Below are 21937 nucleotides of genomic sequence, written 5' to 3'. Positions count from 1 at the left end.
TTCACATCACGAGATTTTTATTATACAACAAAACATCAGAAAATATACATTTTTTAAGATATAAATTTTGTGCATTGCAAATAAAAACAACAATTTTCATAACAAAGTAGTTACCAAAAATAACAACAAAAATATAGTATAAATTTTTAGAAGTCGTTCTTACAATCTTTTCAATCTCATTTAAATATTTTATGACATTAAATAACAATCTTAATTCAGAATCTTATAGGTTCTAAATCGTTTAAGTACTCTTGCTGGCTATGGCTGTTTAATGATCCAATATTCTCATATTTCCTGAAACTATTTTGTTTTCCAAAATGGCACCGGCAGGTATGTCGATTCTGTCACCGTGGTTGGCAATGATGATGACTGTACCCTAAAAAAATATACTTATTAGATATTTGTTATTTTTCTCCTGACAATGGTCTCTCCTCGGTTGGAAATGAGAGTACAAGGATAGAGATTGGGAAGAGGATGGAGATTGGGAAATGAGAAGAGACATAGTACTTGAGAGAGAAGCTGAAGGAAATTAAACAGCGAGAATGTTTCCCACGGGGATGGACCATAAGAATAGAAAGTTTGGGGAAACTGAAGGAGGTATTTCAGCGTTATATAAGCGAGTTGGATGAGAATGAGGATGTCTTTAATGAAGTAGCTGTTACTGTAATGAGATATTCTTTATTCGGTGCGTTAGAGACTGAAAGGCTTCTTCATTGCAACGATATCGAAGCACTAAGCAAAGGAATGCATCAAATCGAAATGAAATATGGTACGTGCGAATGGGAGTGGTGATGTAAAGATATTGGGGAAGATAAATAAAAATATATACTGATCTGGAATTTACTGAAGAAGGAAATTAAAAGTAGAAAAAGAATTTATGGTCAAACAACGTGTGTGAGAAGGGAAATGGAGATGTGTCTACCGTGTAGTAACTGGAACTATCGGAGGACGGCAATATTCCGTGACGGAATGAGGAGCGATGGCAGATTAGTGAGATACCTGCCCCAATTAAAGAAAGTCTGTATTACAATTGATTTTATTACCAAAAATTGTGTCAATTTCCCTCCCTGTTTTCTCATGTATATATGGATTGTTTTTTTTATGAAAATCGCATAAAGTGTTTGTTATAACATATAGTTTCAAATAAAAAATGAATTATTTGTTTTACTTTGTTCATAAAAGAATAAATCCCGTAAACGTACCCTTAAAGATACTCCTTTACCAAACGTAACATCACCAGAAACCGTCAGATGGTCCAACTCCAAAATATCCGGAATGTTGGCAAACCTGGCAAGGAACTGCTGAACTTTGGAGAAGTGGTTGTCGCCCAACTTTACCAAAGGTGTAGTAGGGAACATCCTCTGCGGTGACATCGTCAATGAACCGTTTTTGAAAGTATACAAGTTGCTCATGACGAGGAACAAATCGGACGTTTTCTTGACGGGCAAGAATCTGCTTCTTGGTACGTTGATACCGATACCACCTTCGAATGATTTCATGGCTGCACCTACAGCTGTTTCCAGTTGGATTACGTTTTGGCCGTTGTCTAAACTTTTGTTGTTTACGATAATTTCCATGCTCAACAAATCTTCTTTGAGTACCCTGTCGATGGCTAGAAATAAATGTACCAAGTTAAAAAATGTCACTCAACTACAACTTTTTGATAAATAATAAATTAATTTTTTCAGTGCGACAATATCTGCATGTTTACCCCTGAGCAGCACGGCTGTTTTTAAGGCAATCGTACCCAGATAACGGATGGTTCTAATGGTGTCCGTACAATAGATAAATACAGTCTTTTCTATTTTATACTAAAATTTTTTTAGTACTTTTTTATATTATTGTCGTTTTCAGTGTCTTCAGATCTATAATTATTATTATTGATTTGCATCTCAATGTTGTAATCCTCAAAAAAAACTCATCTTTATCACACCCTTAAATTAGTTGTAGTACGAATTTCTTTACTTCTCGGAATATACTTTTCTAACGATTAAATACGATCACAAAAATCAACTCAAACTAAAGGTGAAAATTATATCTCTACGCGATGTGTCCCGCATACTAATAAACCATTCCCATTTTGTAATTTCATTGGTTCAAAATCAATTTGTCATAGGCACCGTTTATAATCTTATACACCTACCACACAGCACTAAAAAATAATTAGTTAGTAATCAATAATTATTTAAAAAACTTGTGGACAAGTACTTCGTATTGACGGCATAAGCGATTTAACCCTGATATTAATAGCCATGAACGAAACCAATTTATTAATACTGTTTTCGGTCCGTTGTGCTATACCAAGTCATCATCAGACGATGGGACTGAATACAAAAGCAAACACTAAAGACCAACCAAACTGTTTTTCACGCGAATGGTTTGAACTGGAAACAGCTGGTAGACAATTCAGCCCCAGCGTCTGATGAGGCCATGGAAGGCCGAAATGACATAACGCTGTGTTCTTTACCAATTCAAACGTAAAGACTGACAGTTTTGTTTATACCAGAATAGTTCGAGAAAATTATATCGTTCACATTCATATTGTGTATTCACTCTACGGTCTAAACAAGAGACCCATCATTGACAGACACACTTTTCTTATTTGCACTCTTTCTTTTTCGATTACTATTCTCTAATGCCTACTCTATCTCCTCTGTCATGTGTTACGCTGTCTATTCTATCATTCCGTTAAGCAGTATGCATTAGCAGTGACTGCATACACTACAATACAATTTTATTGTAAAATAGAACTTGAGTTGTTTCTAAAATATTCGTTTTTTGGTTTATCATGATAGTCATTAACACCTTGGCAGATGTGTTGTGGTTCATCATTGAGCTTCAGCAGCTCAGATAGTCTGATCAATGATACTTCTCCTTTGGTTGCGGTCCTCTGTTACATGGACTGCCTCAATATACTGCTTGTTGAGAAACGTTTTCGTGATGTCTTCCCATCGCTGTGGAGATTTACCGCGTTGGCGTTGACTCTGAGGCCTTCCTTGGACCACCAAACGCTCCATTATATGTTTTTTGGTTACTTGTTCCATTTCAGTGTTGATTTCTATCTCTTTGTCTCTCTCTCTGTAGTAAGAACTATCGCATTTAATTTAATTTCTTATAATGTATCTAATTTGAGACATATCGATCCTGTCATAATTCAAATCAATTCTCTCCTATGCTTCCAATCTTGATGGTTCTGCGAAGATCTTCTGGTTCTCACTTTTAGTAATTTTTGCACGTTCGGTGCCACTTCATCCTCCTACCTTTTCGTTTTACGTCCTACTATTGATCTGGTAATAGTTTTATAGATTCTGATTTTCCATCTCCATTGTATGTTTTTTAAGTGGAACACAGGGGCCAGTGAAAAATAAATTTCGTTTCCCTTTGCTATTCTTCTTTGAATTTCTGGTTCTTCTAGTCCAGCCGTACTTAATGTAACTCACAGATATGTGAAAGGGTCTCTTTTACCCGTGTTTTTAATTATGAATATATTTCTGCGAGACATAATGCTGATATCATCTGCATCGGCGGCAATCTATATTGATTTTATTTGTTAGGAGATTAGCTCTTCCTATATTCAACTGACATAAATATATTGGAGAAACAGGTTGAATAGTATCGGTGCCAGCCCATCTCCTTGATTTAAAGCTTTGGTTAATAAAAAGTTCTCAGTGAGCTCATTTTGTATGCTGACAGTTGCTGTTGACGTTGCTTGAGTCGATTCTTGATTTTACCAGACGGATGTATTTTTGGAGGATATTACTTTTAAAATTTATTTCGTCCCTACTAAAACGTTATCTGTTTAATTAAATTATAGATTAACATTGTTAAAAATCATAACTTGTTAAAATACGAAAAAAAAAAAATTAAAATGTTCACAGCAACATCATGGCGCTCAATTTTATTAAAGCATCCACTTCAGACTAAACCTTAAGATGAACATTATACATCAAAGTCTACACAAATTGAAGCAAATTCATAGTGAAAGTGGGAGAAAAAATAATACTATGTGCGCACCTAAAGCAGCAATTTTCAACTCTTTAAAAATCATACATTATTTACAATGGTGAAACATAATTTTATCTTTTGAAATCTCACTAGGCGTTTATAAGAAATTTCCATTAAGATTATTAGGCTAATTAGAAAATATTTTATGTGATTTAAATGTACTTCAGAAAATACTTCAATGAAACTTATCAAAGAATGTTGAATAATAAAAACATTTTTGTGTATCTAACATTGACCTTAGCTGACTCTGATATTTAACATCGATAGATAAAAAAATGGCAGAAAAATATATCTACTATTAATAGATACAACTGTAATTAATAAACTATACACATAATACACAAACTAAATGTGTACTTAACATTTGGAATGCGTGATATTCACTAAATCCAATAAAAATCTTGATTTATATCAATCATTTTTTTCTTTTGGCATTATAATCCTGGATGAGCCTTGGCTATGTCGTATCATTTAGATCCCTCTTGTGCCCTTCTCCTCCGTTGTCTTACGTTCATAAATTAAGATTCAATCTGAAACTGGCTGTATCAGCATTTAATAACGTAACTGACCTATAATTTTGGTATTTCGTATTTTTCCCTTGTTATACATTGGCTGTATAAGGCTAACTGCCTATTCTCAATGTGTTGCACAGCAGTGAAATATTTAAGTTTTCCTCCCTAAATTACAGAGGAATTAATTTATTATAGCCAACCAAAGTGATAACAAATAAACTGAATGAAATTATAACACTAGCAGAAGAACAACAAGGTTTTAGGTCGGGAAGATCATGCACCGACGCTATATTTATAATGAGGCAAGAGCAAGAGAAATCATTAGAATACAACAAACCGGCATATCTATGTTTCGGGGACCTTAAGAAGGCATTTGACCGGGTCAAATTAAAAGGCGTTATCCACTTACTGTATGCAAGAGATATACCTCTAGGAATAATCAAAACGATCGAAAATACCTACCAAAACAACACAATAAAAGTAAAGGTAGAAGAAGGACTCATCGACCCTATTGAATCTGGCAATAGGATAAGACATGGAGATTCCCTGAGTCCTCTATTGTTCAACTTGATTATGGGTGAAATAATAAAAAAAGTAAGAACTAAAAAAGAATACCAAATGGGAGAAAAACAACTTAAAATAGTGAAGGAACAACTTGAAGTAGTGAAAACAACAACTTCACTAAGATGTAAATAGGAGCTAGATGGTCAGATAATATAACAAGTGATGGAGTTTAAATATCTAATCACATTATCTAGCTATGGAAAGCTTGAAACAAAAGTGGAACATCAAGTAAATGAAGCAAACAGAGCCGCAGGTTGACTGAATGAAACAATAGGGAGTAATAAAAATATCGAGAAAGAAATGAAAGGTGGAATTTACAAAACAGTCATCAGACCAATAATGACATACGCGGCAGAAACACGACGTGACACAGAGATGTGTGATGGATAACATCAAGGACTGAGTAAGAAATAAAATAGTAGAATGGGAAGATCATATAAGAAGTCAATGACAACAAATAGAATAGTAAAGACGGCAAGAGACTGTTCCACAATAGGAAGACGATCAGTAGGAAGATCACGAAAACGATGGAACGACAACTTACTGGATGCACATTGAAAAACAGAGTCATGTCTACATAAAAAAAGAAGTTTTCCTTGAAACATTCTCTCTATTTATGTTTTGTTTCTCTGCTAGTAGTTCTCCGTCCTTATCTTTGCACAACATCAGTCTTGGCCGAAATATGTGTAAGCTTTCTTTTATATTTTTGTAGAATTTTCTGCTTTCGTGTTTGCTGTTACGCTTCTCTTTTTTTCTTTCTCTTGCAGATTCTATTCACTTGTACTCTCTTCTCATTATAAGTTTCGTTGTTATTTCTAGTTTCTAGTTGGTCTAGCTTACCTTTTTTCGCATTTCGCATTTCTTTCTCTCTTGGCTTCTCCGACAGTTTCTTCTAAAAATTCCATTAGGATTGGTTCTAACTGTCTCCTCATTTCTCCTCTGCAATATATTTTTGTCTAGTTCCATTAATTTTTATTTGGAGAGCATGTTGTTATTCTTGTTTCTTCATTGGGTTCTTGAATACTTCAATATTTCATTTCTTAAGTCGATTATTTTTCCCTTTTGCCGTTTTCTGCCGCAATTTTGCCAGCAGAAAATAATGATCTGAGTCAGAATTGGTTCCTGCTATTTTCCACGTTGCTTCTTCTTCTTCTTCGCGCGACTAGGATTACTCCTGTTTGTCTGCCTCTTATTCTGTTTCAGTCGTTGTTGACTGTACATTATCTTTCCACCTTTTTGGCGGCCTTCCAACGGGTCTTCTGCTATACGGCTTGTTGTTTTTACAGATGTTCACTAATCTATCTGGTCCCATTCGGTTTACATGTTCGTTCCAGTGTTTTTTTCTTGTTTTTATCCACCTGTTAATATTTTGAATTTTGCATTGTTCGCGTATACTTCTGTTGGTTTGTCTGTCTCTTAATGATATGCCCGCTATTGATCTTAATACTTTCATTTCGATATTGTTGATTTGTTGTTTCGTCTTTCTTGTATCGGTCCTTGTCTCCGCTGCATATGTTAGGATTGGTTTTACTGTTGTCTTGTATACTTTCGTTTTGCTTTTCATGGTCAGATATTTGTTTTTTCCATATGGTTTCTCGGAGGCAACCACTTACTCTTGCCGCTTTTGATGCTTGCCTTGTGGTCTCGTTCTTATATCCCTGTCACTAGTGATCTCTACTCCTAGGTAATTGAATTTCATTACTTGTTCTACAATTTTGCCGTCTATTTCTAGTTTGCATCTACGCGGCTCTTTACTGATCACTATACATTTAGTTTTTTCTACTGATATTCTCATATTAAGTTTGTTTACTGTGATATTGAAGGTGTGGAGCTGCCTTTGTAGGTTATCTTCGTTATCAGCAATTAGTACTGCATCATCGGCATAGCATAGTATCGTGATTTTATGCGCTCCCATGTGGTATCCGTGTCGTTTTCTTACTTCGTGAATTATTTGATTTATCACCATATTGAATAACAATGGGCTGAGCGAGTCTTCTTGGCGGATTCCTCCTTTTAGTTCTATGCATTCTGTTTCCTCTGTTGGCATTATAACTCTGGTCTTGTTGTTTTTGTTAATTTCATTAATTGTCCTTATTATCTGATGGTCTATTTGTTCAGCTTGTAATAAATTTAAGATGTCATTTCGCTTCGCCCTGTCAAAAGCACTTTTTAAATCTACAAAGCACATGTATGCTGGTTTTCCATATTCAATAGACTTCTCTATTATTTGTCTGATAATAAAAATTGCGTCTATTGTGCTGCGGTTCTTTCGGAAGCCTTGTTGTTCATCTGCCATGTTCGCTTTTTCCTCGATTTTATCTTTTATGACTGCCGTTAACAATTCAATCCACGTTGCTTTATAGAGTTTTTTTTAAATTAGTACTGACTACATAAGTATTTGCTGCTATGAATTATGCTATTCCAAGTCCATTTTTGCTGATTTCAGTATGTAAACTATGTTTTCGTTTCTTTAGATTTTATCACACACTTCCTGTAGATCTTCATTGAATCTTTCTACCCCTTCTTCCCTCCTTATATCAAACATAATACTGTTAAAGTTAGGGCAGTTAGGGAAAAGAAAGAATTATGAAAAAAAAACTTACAAGGCAGTGAGAAACTTCTTATGTAATTGATATATTATATTAATAATGAAAATATCCAAACGGATTACAAGATTTTTCATAACGTTCAGTTCAGACCATCGTCAGTGGTACCTGAGAGTAAGTAATTCCGCTTTAATTCAAAGTCAAGAGGGTAAAATTTTGATCATTAATAAAAACATGTGGTATTATTACTTATTTGCAAAAAGCCGCTTACAAAAAGTTTAAAAACCTTGGATGTACATATTAAATGTTTAAATCGACTTCCTCTTGGAATAAGTGTATAAAATAGACAGTAGACTAATTAAATGATCATTTCACATTTCAACTCATACACAAGCTATTTTTCAGCGACTAATAATAATAATAATACTCTAAAAATTGTACTTACCGTCTAATTTAACCCACAAGTTATTTGTATTGAAGAATTTGAAGGTTTTGACAGATTTGAATTCATCTACGTGCTCTTTGGGTACTTGTGCGATTTCAAGCAGTCTTAATTTCCCTCCGTATTGGATTAAAGTACCACCCTAAAATGTACAGTCGTACTGATTACTGCTGATACTCCAAAACACATTTTAAACAAAAGTATTAAACCAATAGCGAAATTACGTGCACATAAAAGCATTAATGACGTTTCCATGGCTCAGCAGATTGGCCAACTTATTTCTAGTAAGTCTAGTGAGTAATTGGTTCGAGCCGAAACAAAGGCAAGAATATTTTTCAAGATCTTTTGAAAAGTTGTTGTAAAAGCTGAAATGCTGAAATGAATAAACACTTAGCTTGGGCCAATTTGCATAAAGACTGGACTATTGATGATTGGCAAAAAGTAAGTGAATACAAATCAGTTTTTTTTTACGTTTTATAATTTTTATTCACATTTGCAGTTTTGCTTTAGTGATGAAGCAACATTTCAAATTATGGATGATAAGGTCCAACTTGTATGAAAACATCCAGGGGAAAATATGAGACAGGATGTGTAATAAAAACAATTAAGCATCCCTCCTCAGTGTTAATAATCTATTGTGTACTAAGTGGCAAAGGAATGGGATGTTTATATGTGGTAGAAGGAACCATGAGACAGGACCAGTATAAATGAATCTTATAGACAAGATTGGTCTTATAAGTTAACGAATGCCATACGTCTTTATGCAGGATAGAACACATTGCCATAGGGCTACAAGTAATAAAAGTGTTTTGATAGGTCAAGTAATTCCTGTACTAGCACGGCCCTGGCAACTCACCAGACATGAACATAATCAAAAAATGTCTGGGAATGCCTAAAAAGGAAATTGGCCGAGGAAATAATATAAAAAAAATAAGGTTCAGTTGTTAAATTCTATAATTTGTTAATTCTAAGTGAAATAATATATAGACTATTCCAACTTACCTTAACATCAGCTCTAGTCTTATCGGTTACTTCCATAACAAATTCATGCTGCGCTTGTTCTTGGTTAGGGTTGAGTAACAAATTCAAAATACTTAAATCTACGGTAGCTCCTAAATTATCAATATTCGATAGGAAACAGTACTCTCGTCCTTCTTTTAAGAACTTTTGTAATAGTCCAGAGTCTTGGAAGCTGTTGTAGAAATCTCCGTGACCTGGAGGGTACCAGGCTTCCAAATTGTTGTTTACTTTGGCATCTTTAGGAACTGGCAGAAGGGAGTCTCTGTTGACTCGAGGGTAGCACGACTGGTTGAACATGTGAATTTCTACTTGCAAGTTTCTGTATTTTCTTATGATTTTCTCTGTGTCATCATCCGTGTTGAAAGAGTTCATTAGCACTAGAGGAACGTTAACTTTGTAGGTTTTGTTAAGAGTCTAAAAATAATTAAAAAATAACATAAATAGTTAGTGAGTTTATAGTTTTACTCACTTCAATCTGTTGTACTGTCAAGTCCAAAAACGTGAGATCATTTCTGACAGTAATCACAGACTTGGGTCCATGGCAACCCATCGAGGTACCCAAACCTCCATTCAGCTTTACCACGACCAGTTTGTTTAACATTTGGTGCACTAAGTCTGAAGTTGGTTGTTCTAAGGTTTTATAATCTCTAACAGCATCTCCGGGCAATTTCTCGATCTTCTCCCAGTTGACTGAGGGTCCTGTTTCATCGAGGAACCTCGTGAATAGTTTAGTGAAGCCATCTAACTGTTTTTTGTTTTCTGCTACTTTGCTAGGTTCGCTGCTTTGGACTATTTTCTCTAATTCTTTTTGTAATCTGTTGAGAGCATCTCTTTTGGTGGCTTCAATGAATTGGCTGGAGTCACTAGCATTTCTGCTATGACCACGTACCTAGAAGTCAAACAAAATCGATATAAGTATAAAAAACGGCAACGCTGTAAATTAAATAAGAAAAGAGTTCAGACTATATGCATAAACAATTCCTATATCCTCTGTTATTCAACAAAATTTTGTTTATAACCATACATTTAACATAACATCTTTTGCGATTAAAAATTGTTCTATCTCTGAAACGCTTGTGGTAATAAAGTATTGTTCGCTACCTTATATTAAAGACACTACTTGAGGGCTAACCAGAATTTTTAGACATTTACTTAATAACAATAATGGAACAACATTTTGAAAATTACAAATTAAAAGAGAAAATCCAAGTGGTTGGCTATATATCATAGTTTAAAAAAAGATCAAACTTACAAACAAATAAAGACTTTTGATGTAGGATGGTATATTTATCCAAAAGGATTACAAATATCTTCAAAAAGTTTTCGATCCAGTGGGACCAACATCAGTGAACATCTTGAGAGTAGTTGGACTAGCTACCAATCTAGTAGTAGCAATCTTTTACATCTAGATTGGTAGCTAGTTTCAACTACTATCAAGATGCTTCACTGATAATGGTCTGACTGGACCAAAAACGTTTTGAAGATATTTGTAATCCTTTTGGATAAATTTTAAATGTTTTAAATAAATCATCCATCATACATCAGAAGTTTTTTCTTCTTTGTAAGTATTTTTTCCTCTTTCCTGGAAACGGAAGCAGCGTTTTCAGTACCAAGTTGTGGCGTATAGGAATGGATCCTAGACCGGCTCATCATTGGACACTAGGAGGCACAACTGAAGCAGTTTTAATGGCTCCAATACTGCGATGAGGAAAGCAAGGGGAAACTACCTCATTAAACATCCCTAGTCCCTTAGCATGGCAAGTATCAGTATTAATACGTCACAGTTTACTGACCATGGTTCTCGGATACCAAGGTCCGGCAGAGGGAGATATAACAAGGATAACAGGGCTCCCCAGGTCGCCAACCAGAGAAATCCCTGTTCTTTAAAACTCCACAGATCAACAATTACGATCGCTACGTTGAATGTGAGAACAATGTACGAGGAGGGCAAGACACACAATGCAATTAAGGAAATGAATAGACTTGCTATCGATATAATGGCTGTAAGTGAAATGCGCTGGACTGGATCTGGACAGTGCACAGTACATGACCACCAGATTTATTACTCCGGAAATAGCGAAGACCTACATATTAACGGAATTGGTACCTAATCTCAGAGAGAGTACTCCTTATTCAGTCTAACACCTTCCCTGTTAAGACCAACATAATCCAAGTATATGCACCCACTGCAGACAAATCAGTCACGTGGTTTGAGATCAGTTATTAAAACAAAGCCACGTCCACAAGGGTTAAAAGCTTTTGTCGCCTTTTGGGAGCACCCAAAAATTAAATAATGAACTTATTGGAATTTTGAATGCAGGTGGCAGATAAAAGAAGAACTAATATTGATGAACAAGATGAGAACCTGAGCCCGAATACGTCTAAGTTTCGTCGACCGAACCCACCTTCTGTGGTCAAAAGGTATGATGGGAATGACCATCTTCCATCATTTGATGAAATAGACAGTTCAAGATCGTGCAGAATGGAAGGTTGCAAAAGTAGATCTAAGATACTATGTACCAAATGTGAAGTTTATCTTTGTTTGTCTAGAAAACAAATCTGTTTTGAAGGCTATCATACAAAGTAGATATGTTTCAAAATAATTTTTGAGTGTTTTTATTATTTTTTAAGGAAAATAATTTTTTTTTGTTATAATTTGATTTACATTTAATATCTAAAGTGATTACTTAAAAGTTCCTATTACTATAAATATTAATTCAAAATATGTTTTCTATGAAAAATATTTGTTTTGTACCATTTTACATTAAAACCCGGACGCAGTCACGATCGTGCACTAAAGCAGTAAGTCTGAACATCACGATCGTGCATGATCCTCCCACGCTAAGGGGGTCGAGGGGGACTTTTTAAAATATTTATTTCGAGTACCTTATATAATAAATAAAGATATTCAGTAGTCAAAAATCTTAATTCCAAAAAATAAAAAATCAGACCTGAAAGGGATATGTACTTTTTTGTCGGACAAGGGATGCAATCACACCCCCTTGTACTCCGCTGCTGGCGACCATGCTACTACATATTTTAGAATAAAATCGAGATTTCTATTAATATTTACATTCTTATTTTATTTTTTAAAATATTGTATACAACATCGCGACCATTATTCCAGTATTTACGACTGTTATTATTAGACCGTAATTACGTCAGATTCTACTATAATATAGGAATATTACACACAATCGTCCAAATATTACATGCTTTTAATAAATACAGTGATCATAAATCCCAAATTATACATTAAAGTAAATACAATGTCATCGTAAACCTTGATTTAAGTTTTGGAAAAGTACTTACTTCATCTACGAATTTGCTAAATGTCATCACAAACAATTAAAAATTACTTTAGCGCTAACACCTAAGAACACCGAATTTTACTGATTTCCTGTTTACCTGGTGAGAACCTTATTAGCAATTTAATTGACAAAGCTAGTGATAATCTTAATGGTTTATTCAAAAGTTTTACGATAACTGATTAATGCGTAAAAAGTGTTAAATTCTTGAATACAGGTTCTAAAAATGTCAACAAATAATTATATTGATAATATGAGGTAAAGTCCGCTAGTAAATGGTATAATGGTGCGCACATACGAAGTTTGCCTTACATTTTCACGAAAGTAGCAGGAGAATCGTAAACATTTTGTGTGTGGATGTTAATAATCAAATATAGGCGCAGAAATTGTATTACCTGAATCATTTTAATAAATTTTAATTTGTATTTTTTAGTATTTTTTTTATACACTCCTAATAATTAGTCAGTCTAAAAATAGCAGTCCTTTATATTTGAATCTTTTTCAAATGAAGTCAACAAATGACTATGATTTGTCTCATATTTATGATAGTAATGTTTTTCAAGGTCATTGAAAAACATGAACACCTCATCTTCATTAAAATGCATAATAAATGACCATATTCTAAAATTAATGAATAAATTATATTTGGTTAGCTAAAATAAAAAAAAATCGTCAAATCATTTTTATTAATGAGGTTCTGAAACGTTTTTATTGTGCCACGTTTATGTTAAATATTATTTAATATACATTGCCGAGCATAAAATTAGGGTCACCCCGTAATTTGAATTTATTTTCTTCTTCTTGTAGTGCCTATCCGTTTCGGATGTTCGCGTTCATCATGGCAATCTGTATTTTGCAAACTGTTGCTCTGAAAAGATTTGTGGTTGTTCTGTTGAACCACGTACGTACATTTTTCAGTCAAGAAATCCTTCGCCTTTCTGGTGTTCGTTGTCCTTCTACTTTTCCTTGTAGAATTAAAGATTGCAGACCGAAGTATACAGAAAGAAAACCGTAAACATAGAAAACCATGGATGACAAACGAAATATTACAAATTATGGAGAGGAGACGGATGGTAAAAAACAAAAACCTAACAAGATACAAAGAACTCAACAGGGAAATTGAGAAAAAAATAAATGTAGCTAAGGAAGAGTGGATGAAAGAAAAATGTAAAGAGGTGAAGATCTGCATATGAAGCATAAAGATAGAGAACTACACAGAAAGGTTAAAGAAGTAGCTGGAATATGGAAACCCAAACACTTATCGATTGTAACAAACAAGAAAAACCAAATGGAATTAGACCCTGAAAAACAGATAGAAATATGGGAACAATATCTTAAAGATTTGTTTGGTGATCAGAGAACAGAAGAGCCCCCACAAATAGATACAGACGAAAAATTAAACATTCTCACCGAAGAAGTTTTGCAGGCAATAAAAGACGCAAAGAACAACAAGGCACCCGGCGAAGACCTAATAACAGCCGAACATTTTAAACACCTAAGTGATAATGCTGTCAGGAAATTAACATCCCTCTACAACATTATATATGAACATGGCATAATACCGCATGACTGGCTAACATCCACATATATAGCTCTTCCTAAAAAACAAAAAGCAAGGAAATGTGAAGACCATCGAACTGTATCCCTAATTAGTCATGCCGCTAAGATTTTTATGCGAATAATTTATAACCGAATTCACAATAAGTGTGAAGAATACCTGAGTCGTTCTCAATATGGCTTTAAAAAGAGTACAGGCACTAGAGAAGCAATTATGGGATTGACACTGATGGCAGAAAGGTATCTTGAGGTTCAAAAACGGCTGTATGTGTGCTTTGTCGATTATAGAAAGGCCTTCGACCGCATCAAACACGGAAAATTGATTGAGGTGTTATAAGAAGTAGGGTTGGACGGACACGATATAGCTATAATAAGTAATACATACTGGAATCACACAGGATGCGTTCAAACAGAGAACGGAAACACCAAGTACATCAACATAGAACGAGGAGTGCGTCAAGGGTGCATTTTATCCCCCCTATTATTTAATGTATATGCCGAACATATAATTAGAGCTTCTCTTGAAGATCGCCCTGACGGTGCCAGAGCCAATGGAATCATCATTAACAATATAAGATATGCCGATGACACCGTAGTATTAGCAGAAACAGAAGACCAACTAAAAATATTGATGAACATATTATCAGAAGAAAGTCACAGGCTGGGCTTAGACATTAACTTTTCCAAAACCAAAATTCTGATATTTCACAAAAACCCCCTGAAGAAGTTACACCTAACATACAAATAAATGGTATCACCCTTCAGAGTTCCCAAAGCTTCATATACCTGGGCAGAGAACTAAATAGTCAACTAGACCACTCAAAAGAAATTAGAAGACGCATTGAAATAGCAAGATCTGGTTTCGTGAATATGCGTAAAATGCTCTGTAACCCCAAGCTATCAGTCTCAATAAGATTGAGAACACTAAAGTGTTATGTGTGGTCTCTATTACTATATGGCTGTGAGACCTGGACATTAAAACAGTATGACGTCAACAAATTAAATTCATTTGAAATTTGGATGTCCCGCCGAATGCTAAGAATAAGCTGGACCAGCAGAACTACAAATAAAGAAGTACTGAGAGCAATGAACACACGCCCTCATCTGGTCAATACTATCAAAATTAGAAAGACGTCATATCTAGGACACATAATGAGGAATATGCCATAGGGAATTTGAGCAGCTCCAGGTAATATTAGAAGACAATATTGAAGGCAAAAGGGGCTAGGACGAAAAAAAAAATCTTGTCTACGAAACATTAGAGATTGGACCCACACAAAAGGAAATGAATTAATTCATCAAGCCCAGAACAAAGGGAAATTGGTCATATTGATTGCCAGCCTCAACAGAGAAGGCACTTAGGAGGAGGAGGATGTCACGAAGCTCTTTTGAATTTTTGCCGGCACATGACTTAGTAAATGTCGCTTCATCTCACGCCAAACGTGGCCTATGTGATTGATATCTGGACTGCTAGCAGGCCAAACAAATATATAGTGTGATTTGAACTTCTCAAGATACTCATTAACTATCCGAACAGAGTGTGGCCGTGCATTATCACGTATACATGTTGCTTCGTTTCCCAGAATAACCATAAACGGTAAAATATGGTCTACTAGAACCTGTATAGGGTACCTATGCGCAATTAGTGCTTTATATAGTGAAGGTTTTTATTTAAAAAACAGATCTTCGAACCTTTTACTTTTATTGTAAATCACAGTCAAATTTAACTGATATCTCCATATATCCGGAACTAATGAACCTATCACTTGGATATTTTTTCTCCGTTTTGAAAATTATCTTATGTAAAATTTAATTACACACCTTTTTGGCCGATACAAAATTATTCTAAAACCAATATTTCTTGAGATATATGCAGAAAAAAGAGAAAAAATATCGAACTTTTTGAATTTTTTTCATATTTTGTTTAATAAAAAGTTAAGCCCACATTTTACAACTCACGCATAGTGAAATGATCATTTGTAGTTATATTTTGGAGAGATTTATGCAAAAACTTCGTTTGCTTCACGCCCAAAAATCGTTATTGTAAACAGATACCGCCTGCTGGACTGTTAGTCGATTAGTCGAGATACTAATCACCGAATACGACAAATTGTTTAGTTACAAGTTCACGAAAGGAACACTAGAGAAAGGTCAAAGAAAACCCGAGGAAGACTCTAAGGCACGACGTGTGTGAAGGATATTAATACCCGTATAACCCAAGATAGAAATTTATGAAAAAATGTAATTCGGAATTCTAAGGAATGAGGCAAAGAACGATAACTGCTATTCTATTGAGTAAAACAATCAACCTAGTCGCTATATGTCTCTATCGTCTCAGAAATTGAATCTGTCTTATTTGGACATCAAATTTCTGTCTGAATATTTGTTGTACATTTTCACTAATAATCTTGATTAAAGTATACTATTAATAAACATTACTATTTGTTCTATTTCTATTTGCATATCCTAGATTCTATGATATTAAGATATTTTAACATTTTTTACCTTGATTATTTCTGTTTTTTGCAGCTTAATTACACCATTATTTGTTTCTTTTGACATACATGTACAATTACGATTTAAGATTGACATAATTGACAATACTTTGAAGTTAACGACGTAGTCGAATTGCCTATTTGTGTAAAACGGTAACCTTGTTCTTCCTTTATTGGGGATCTTCCTTAGTATTGTTAAACTATAAAATTTTCACCTCGATGGAATTTGAATTCGGACCTCCTTGGCATTCGCCATAATATAATTCTTTAAATGTATGATTAGTCATTGCACTGAAGTAGATGTTAAGAAAAAATATATAAAAACTCAAATTTGCCTTCAATCTTGTCTTCTAATATTACCTGGAGCTGCTCAAATTCCCTATGGCGCATTATGTGTCCTAGATATGACGTCTTTCTAATTTTGATAGTATTGACCAGATGAGGGCGTGTGTTCATTGCTCTCAGTACTTCTTCATTTGTAGTTCTGCTGATCCAGCTTATTCTTAGCATTCGGCGGGACATCCACATTTCGAATGAATTTAATTTGTTGACGTCATATTGTTTTAATGTCCAGGTCTCACAGCCATATAGTAATAGAGACCACACATAACACTTTAGTGTTCTCAATCTTATTGAGACTGATAGCTTGGAGTTACAGAGCATTTTACGCATATTCATGAAACCAGATCTGGCTATTTCAATGCGTCTTCTAATTTCTTTTAAGTGGTCTAGTTGACTATTTAGTTCTCTGCCCAGGTATATGAAACTTTGAGAACTCTGAAGGGTGATACCATTTATTTTTATGTTAATTGTAACTTGTTCATGGGAGTTTTTGTGGAATACCAGAATTTTGGTTTTGGAAAAGTTAATGTCCAAGCCCAGCCTGTGACTTTCTTCTAATAATATGTTCATCAATATTTTTAGTTGGTTTTCTGTTTCTGCTAATACTACGGTGGCATCGGCATATCTTATATTGTTAATGATGATTCCATTAGCTCTGGCACCTTCAGGGCGATCTTCAAGAGAAGCTCCAATTATATGTTCGGCATATACATTAAATAATAGGGGGGATAAAATGCACCCTTGACGCACTCCTCGTTAATGCATATTATTCTGTTCTCATATAATCGAAGATGATGGGATCTATAAATTATTTCAGCGCCCTGTGTTGATATTTTTTTTGTTCCTATACCACGTTGAAGCCTATGAAAGATCGAGCAGCTCCGTATGGGCTGTGTTAAGGAAATTTCAACTCTTAAGGTCGATGTTATGGAATTTTTAAATATTAGTGACATCACATCAGTTTTTATAAATCGTGAAATAACATTGTTGTCATTGTTTTAGTATGAAAAATTATTCTCATTGCTTTGGTATAAATAGTATAAAAAATTATAGTACAGTGTGTTCCAGTCTACATTCTTGTCAAATTTATAAATTATGTGACAAAATTTTAAGTTTGGGGGATTTGAGCTTAAATTTGGGGAAATTTTAGTTTCTAAGTGGGGGATTTAGAAAATCGCATCTGGCAACTCTCACGTAAGGAAAGTTGACGATAAACAGAAGCGACTGGTGAAATAGACGGGAAGGTTTAGGCTCAATTGGGGCTGTAATACTGATTATGCTGATGATGATTTCTTTCGAAAAACTATAAAATATTCAGTATAAAAAATACCACATGAAAATAGTTTCTGAAGTACTTAGAAGCTTTAGTTTGAAAGTCACGATATTCAAAAAAAAACCTAATATTTATAATTAAGAAAATATTAATTATCTTCTTAATAGATCACTAGATTAGATCTGATTCAAGTATAATGGAAACTATTAAAACAAATATTTACTTCATGAATTGCAATTTTATATGAGAAGTTTCATAAAACTATTTATAACAATTATGTAACTGAGTGACAGGTAAATAAGAATTTGATCTATGTAGTAAATTCAGCATTTTTGACCGATCAGAATCCAACTGTTAAATAGAAAAAATATTGATGCGTTTACCAACAGAACAGACAGACAAAACATGTCAAATGTTAAATGATACTAATTACTTTTGCAGAGAATCGAATTCCTAATAACATAAAAGTTAACATGGTGAATTTCAAATTCATGAATCTATGGTGAATATCCAGAACTGGAGGAATGTGATGCAAGACATATTAAAAGTAGAAAACTGGAAGACCTATTGCGAACAACTAATAAAAGAAGACACATTTATACAAATAAGGACAACAGAATAGATGACATTACTTATCATCTGACGAAGATAAAACTTTGAAAACATTTAAAAACAGTCGGATCAGATGGAGTGTATATGGAATTGTTAAAAAACAGCCCTAATAGTATATTGGATTGGCTGGACCGTTTGTTTAACAAATGGAAAACAACTAACTGAAGACTTTTAAAATAGCTATGTCTTCAAGAAATGTGACGGATCAATTTGTTAGTGGAACTATTTTTAAATAAACTTATTATTTTGCTCATAACTTACAATCTTATCTATTTGGAGATTTGACGTCAACAGACAACTTTTTCAGAACAAAAAGATACACAAAATGAGATATGCTAAATTAAAATCGGATAATAAACAAAAAAGTTATTGCAAAATGAACAAAAAATTGCTGATTTTGAAAATTGTTAATTACTTTTTTATTATATTAAAATTTGTTTAAATGTGCCCGAACTTAACGGTCTTATAGTGTTTGAATTGTGTGAAAAAGATTGTCCAGATCGGTTGAATAGTTTTGCGAAGTTTAATTTTGTTTATAAGATTTTTTGAAAAATGAGTTAATGTCTAAGGCTGGTCCAGATAATTTGACTGAATGGATCTCAAATACGTACACGTATTAGACGTACACTAATAACCTATGGAAAAAAAGATTAATAGTACTTATTTGTTTCATTTACACAACATTCAGCATATCTCATTTTGGTTTAATTTGCATTACGCAGGGCACAGCGGTATGTGAACAGACAACTGAGATAGAAGGAATGGTAATTGGAGACAAAGAACAAATAATCAATTTTTTTGGAACAACCATCGACTAGTCAAGGGCCAACTTCACAGGAACCGTCCACATCATTCCAACAACCAATATCAGTTAGTTTTGGTCAACAGAAAAAGATTACCTCTTTTCTTAAATCAAAAATGAATGTAAAATCAAAACAGGACACAGGACAATAAATTACTTTTATTATTTATTTTGGATTTTCAACCATTTAGTATTGTTGAAGATTCTGGCTTCAAACTTTTTTCTCCAGTTTAAATCTATCTTATGAACTTCCAAGTAGACATTCTATATCTAAAACAATGATTCCATTTGTATACGCAAAATGTTGCGCCAGAATGAAACAGATAATATTAATTGGTCAACAGTTTTGTATTACTACTGACTATTGGACATCTGTTAATGCCATTAGCTATATTGGTGTAACTGCTCATTTTTTAGATAGTAATTTTAAGTTTTACTCTGTTCTGTTATAATGTATAGTAGAAACCCTCAATTTAGAATAGTGATTTCATAGTTTAAACGCCGAATATCCTCAAATTTAAATGTACACAGCGGCCCTCGAAAACTGCCTGTTTTCTCTCGATTGCAATTTGCGTTTCCTCATAAGAAATTACAGAATATATAAAGTAGTATATTTATTTGTGCTTCTCTATAGTAGACTTGACCAGAAGTTGTCGTACAGTGTAGCCAATTGTTGTTCACAAGTAGTAATTATGGTCATACAAAACCTGTATTCTTCCACGCAGCGATTATTACCGTCATAAAAATACAAAAAAACATAATTTTTTCAATAGTAAAACTTAAGCACAAAATTGTAATGAAATAAATTTTATTTATATTTTCCGTTTCGTTACATATTTAAATTTATAAAATGAAAATCGATATTTTAAAACATTATTTTTCAATCGTTTGGCAATGTTGGAATTAGCGAAGAAATTCCGTTTTACAATTCGGACCCAGACATGCCCTAAAACTAGTTTTTATTATTTTTTCGCCGAAGAAATGATTAACTTACATTGGCGTTTCGCATTGGCGTTTGTGAGTATATTTTATGTGATAAGTTTGTAAACTTATTGTTGTCAATACTGTTTTAACAATACTGTATTTTAGTATTGATAAAACGTGTTATTGATAATAAGAGTGTTATAGCTTGTCGTTTTATAGTAAATTTTTAGTTACATTCTTATACAGAATTGTAGAAATTATTGTATAATAGTATATACACAGATTATTGAAATACAATGGAAGAAAAACCAAGTTGTTCCAAGAGAAGACAGCAAAATTCTGATGTTGATTCCAAAAATGAAAAGCCGCAAAAGAGACGGAAAATGTTAACGTCCGAAGAGAAGGTAATGATACGAAACGTTTATGAAGGAATTGTCGGCAGAAAAATGGCATTAAATGTTAGCCAAGCGGTCGACATTTGTAGCAGTTTAACAAAAGTATCCGTTAGCTGTGTTTATCGTGTACTTAAAAATACATCGGAAAATAAAAAGCAAGAAAAAGGTAAAACTAGAGGTAGGAAAAGCATTGTTTTCGATGACGAGACAAGGAATATTATACGTCGAAAAATTCATTCATTTTATTTTCGGAGTGAAATTCCAACACTGAAAAAAATTTCTCAAGAGCTCGAAAACGATGACTCTTTACCCAAGATATCTCGTAGGGTCTTAATCAGAACCATGCGCGAAATGAACTTTCGATATGTAAAACGCAACAGAAAAAGTATGCTATTAGAAAAAAATGAAATTATTCTGTGGAGAAGAAAATATTTAGAAGAAATACAAAAAATTCGCAGCACTGGACGCAAAATATATTATTTGGATAAAACCTGGATTAACGAAGGTCATACAGTTGGAAAAATTTGGCAAGATTTAAATGTAAAAAGTAAACGTGAAGCATTTACAGAAGGCTGGTCTACAGGATTAAAAGCTCCATCAGGAAAGGGACGGCGTTTAATCATCACCCATATAGGAAGTGATACAGGTTTCCTTGATGATGGTTTACTTCAATTTGAGTCGAAAAAAACAAGTGATTATCATGAAGAAATGACTTCCGAAGTATTTGAGCGCTGGTTTAAGAGAATCTTACCAAAATTGGAATCTGGGTCTGTGGTTGTTATGGACAATGCGCCATATCATAGCCGCAGACTAGAACAATTACCGACGACGGCATGGCGGAAAGGGAGAATTCAAGAATGGCTTACAGAAAAGGCTTACTTTTTGCTTGCCGTTCTGTATATTTAGAAATAATGTTGGGAATAAGTAACAATATATTTAATTGAAATGTTTAATTTACTGACGTTTCGATCTCTATATAAAGAAATCGTTTTCAAATATACAAATGATAGCAATATTTATTTTTCTGTGGCTTTTTGCTTGTGGCATTCCGTATTTTTAGGAAGAATGTTGGAAATAAGCCACAATACATCTATTTACATGTTTATTTTACTGACGTTTCGATCTCTATTCCAGAGACCG

At 33.8% G+C, this 21937-nt stretch overlaps 1 protein-coding gene across 4 annotated transcripts in view; it reads right to left on the bottom strand.

The window, feature by feature from the left end:
• UGP (UDP-glucose pyrophosphorylase) overlaps positions 1-21937 on the bottom strand; it is a 61828-nt gene continuing 39891 nt past the window's right edge. For 3 of the 4 annotated variants that reach the window (XM_072535786.1, XM_072535788.1, XM_072535787.1), the window contains exons 2-6: positions 9559-9978; positions 9072-9503; positions 8073-8211; positions 1203-1612; positions 1-376 (exon numbers count right to left, since the gene is read on the bottom strand). In XM_072535786.1, coding sequence (XP_072391887.1) covers positions 269-376; positions 1203-1612; positions 8073-8211; positions 9072-9503; positions 9559-9978 — 1509 coding nt within the window. In that variant the 3' untranslated portion in view covers positions 1-268. Of the gene's footprint in view, positions 377-1202; positions 1613-8072; positions 8212-9071; positions 9504-9558; positions 9979-12401; positions 12554-21937 lie in introns of those variants that run through there. The other variant, XM_072535785.1, reaches the window with a different exon arrangement.

Source organism: Diabrotica undecimpunctata, chromosome 6, assembly GCF_040954645.1.
Source record: "Diabrotica undecimpunctata isolate CICGRU chromosome 6, icDiaUnde3, whole genome shotgun sequence".
In the NCBI taxonomy this organism is placed as follows: Eukaryota; Metazoa; Arthropoda; class Insecta; order Coleoptera; family Chrysomelidae; genus Diabrotica; species Diabrotica undecimpunctata.
The sequence above is the reverse complement of the archived record's forward strand: the minus strand, read 5'-3'. Positions and strand labels throughout refer to the sequence as shown.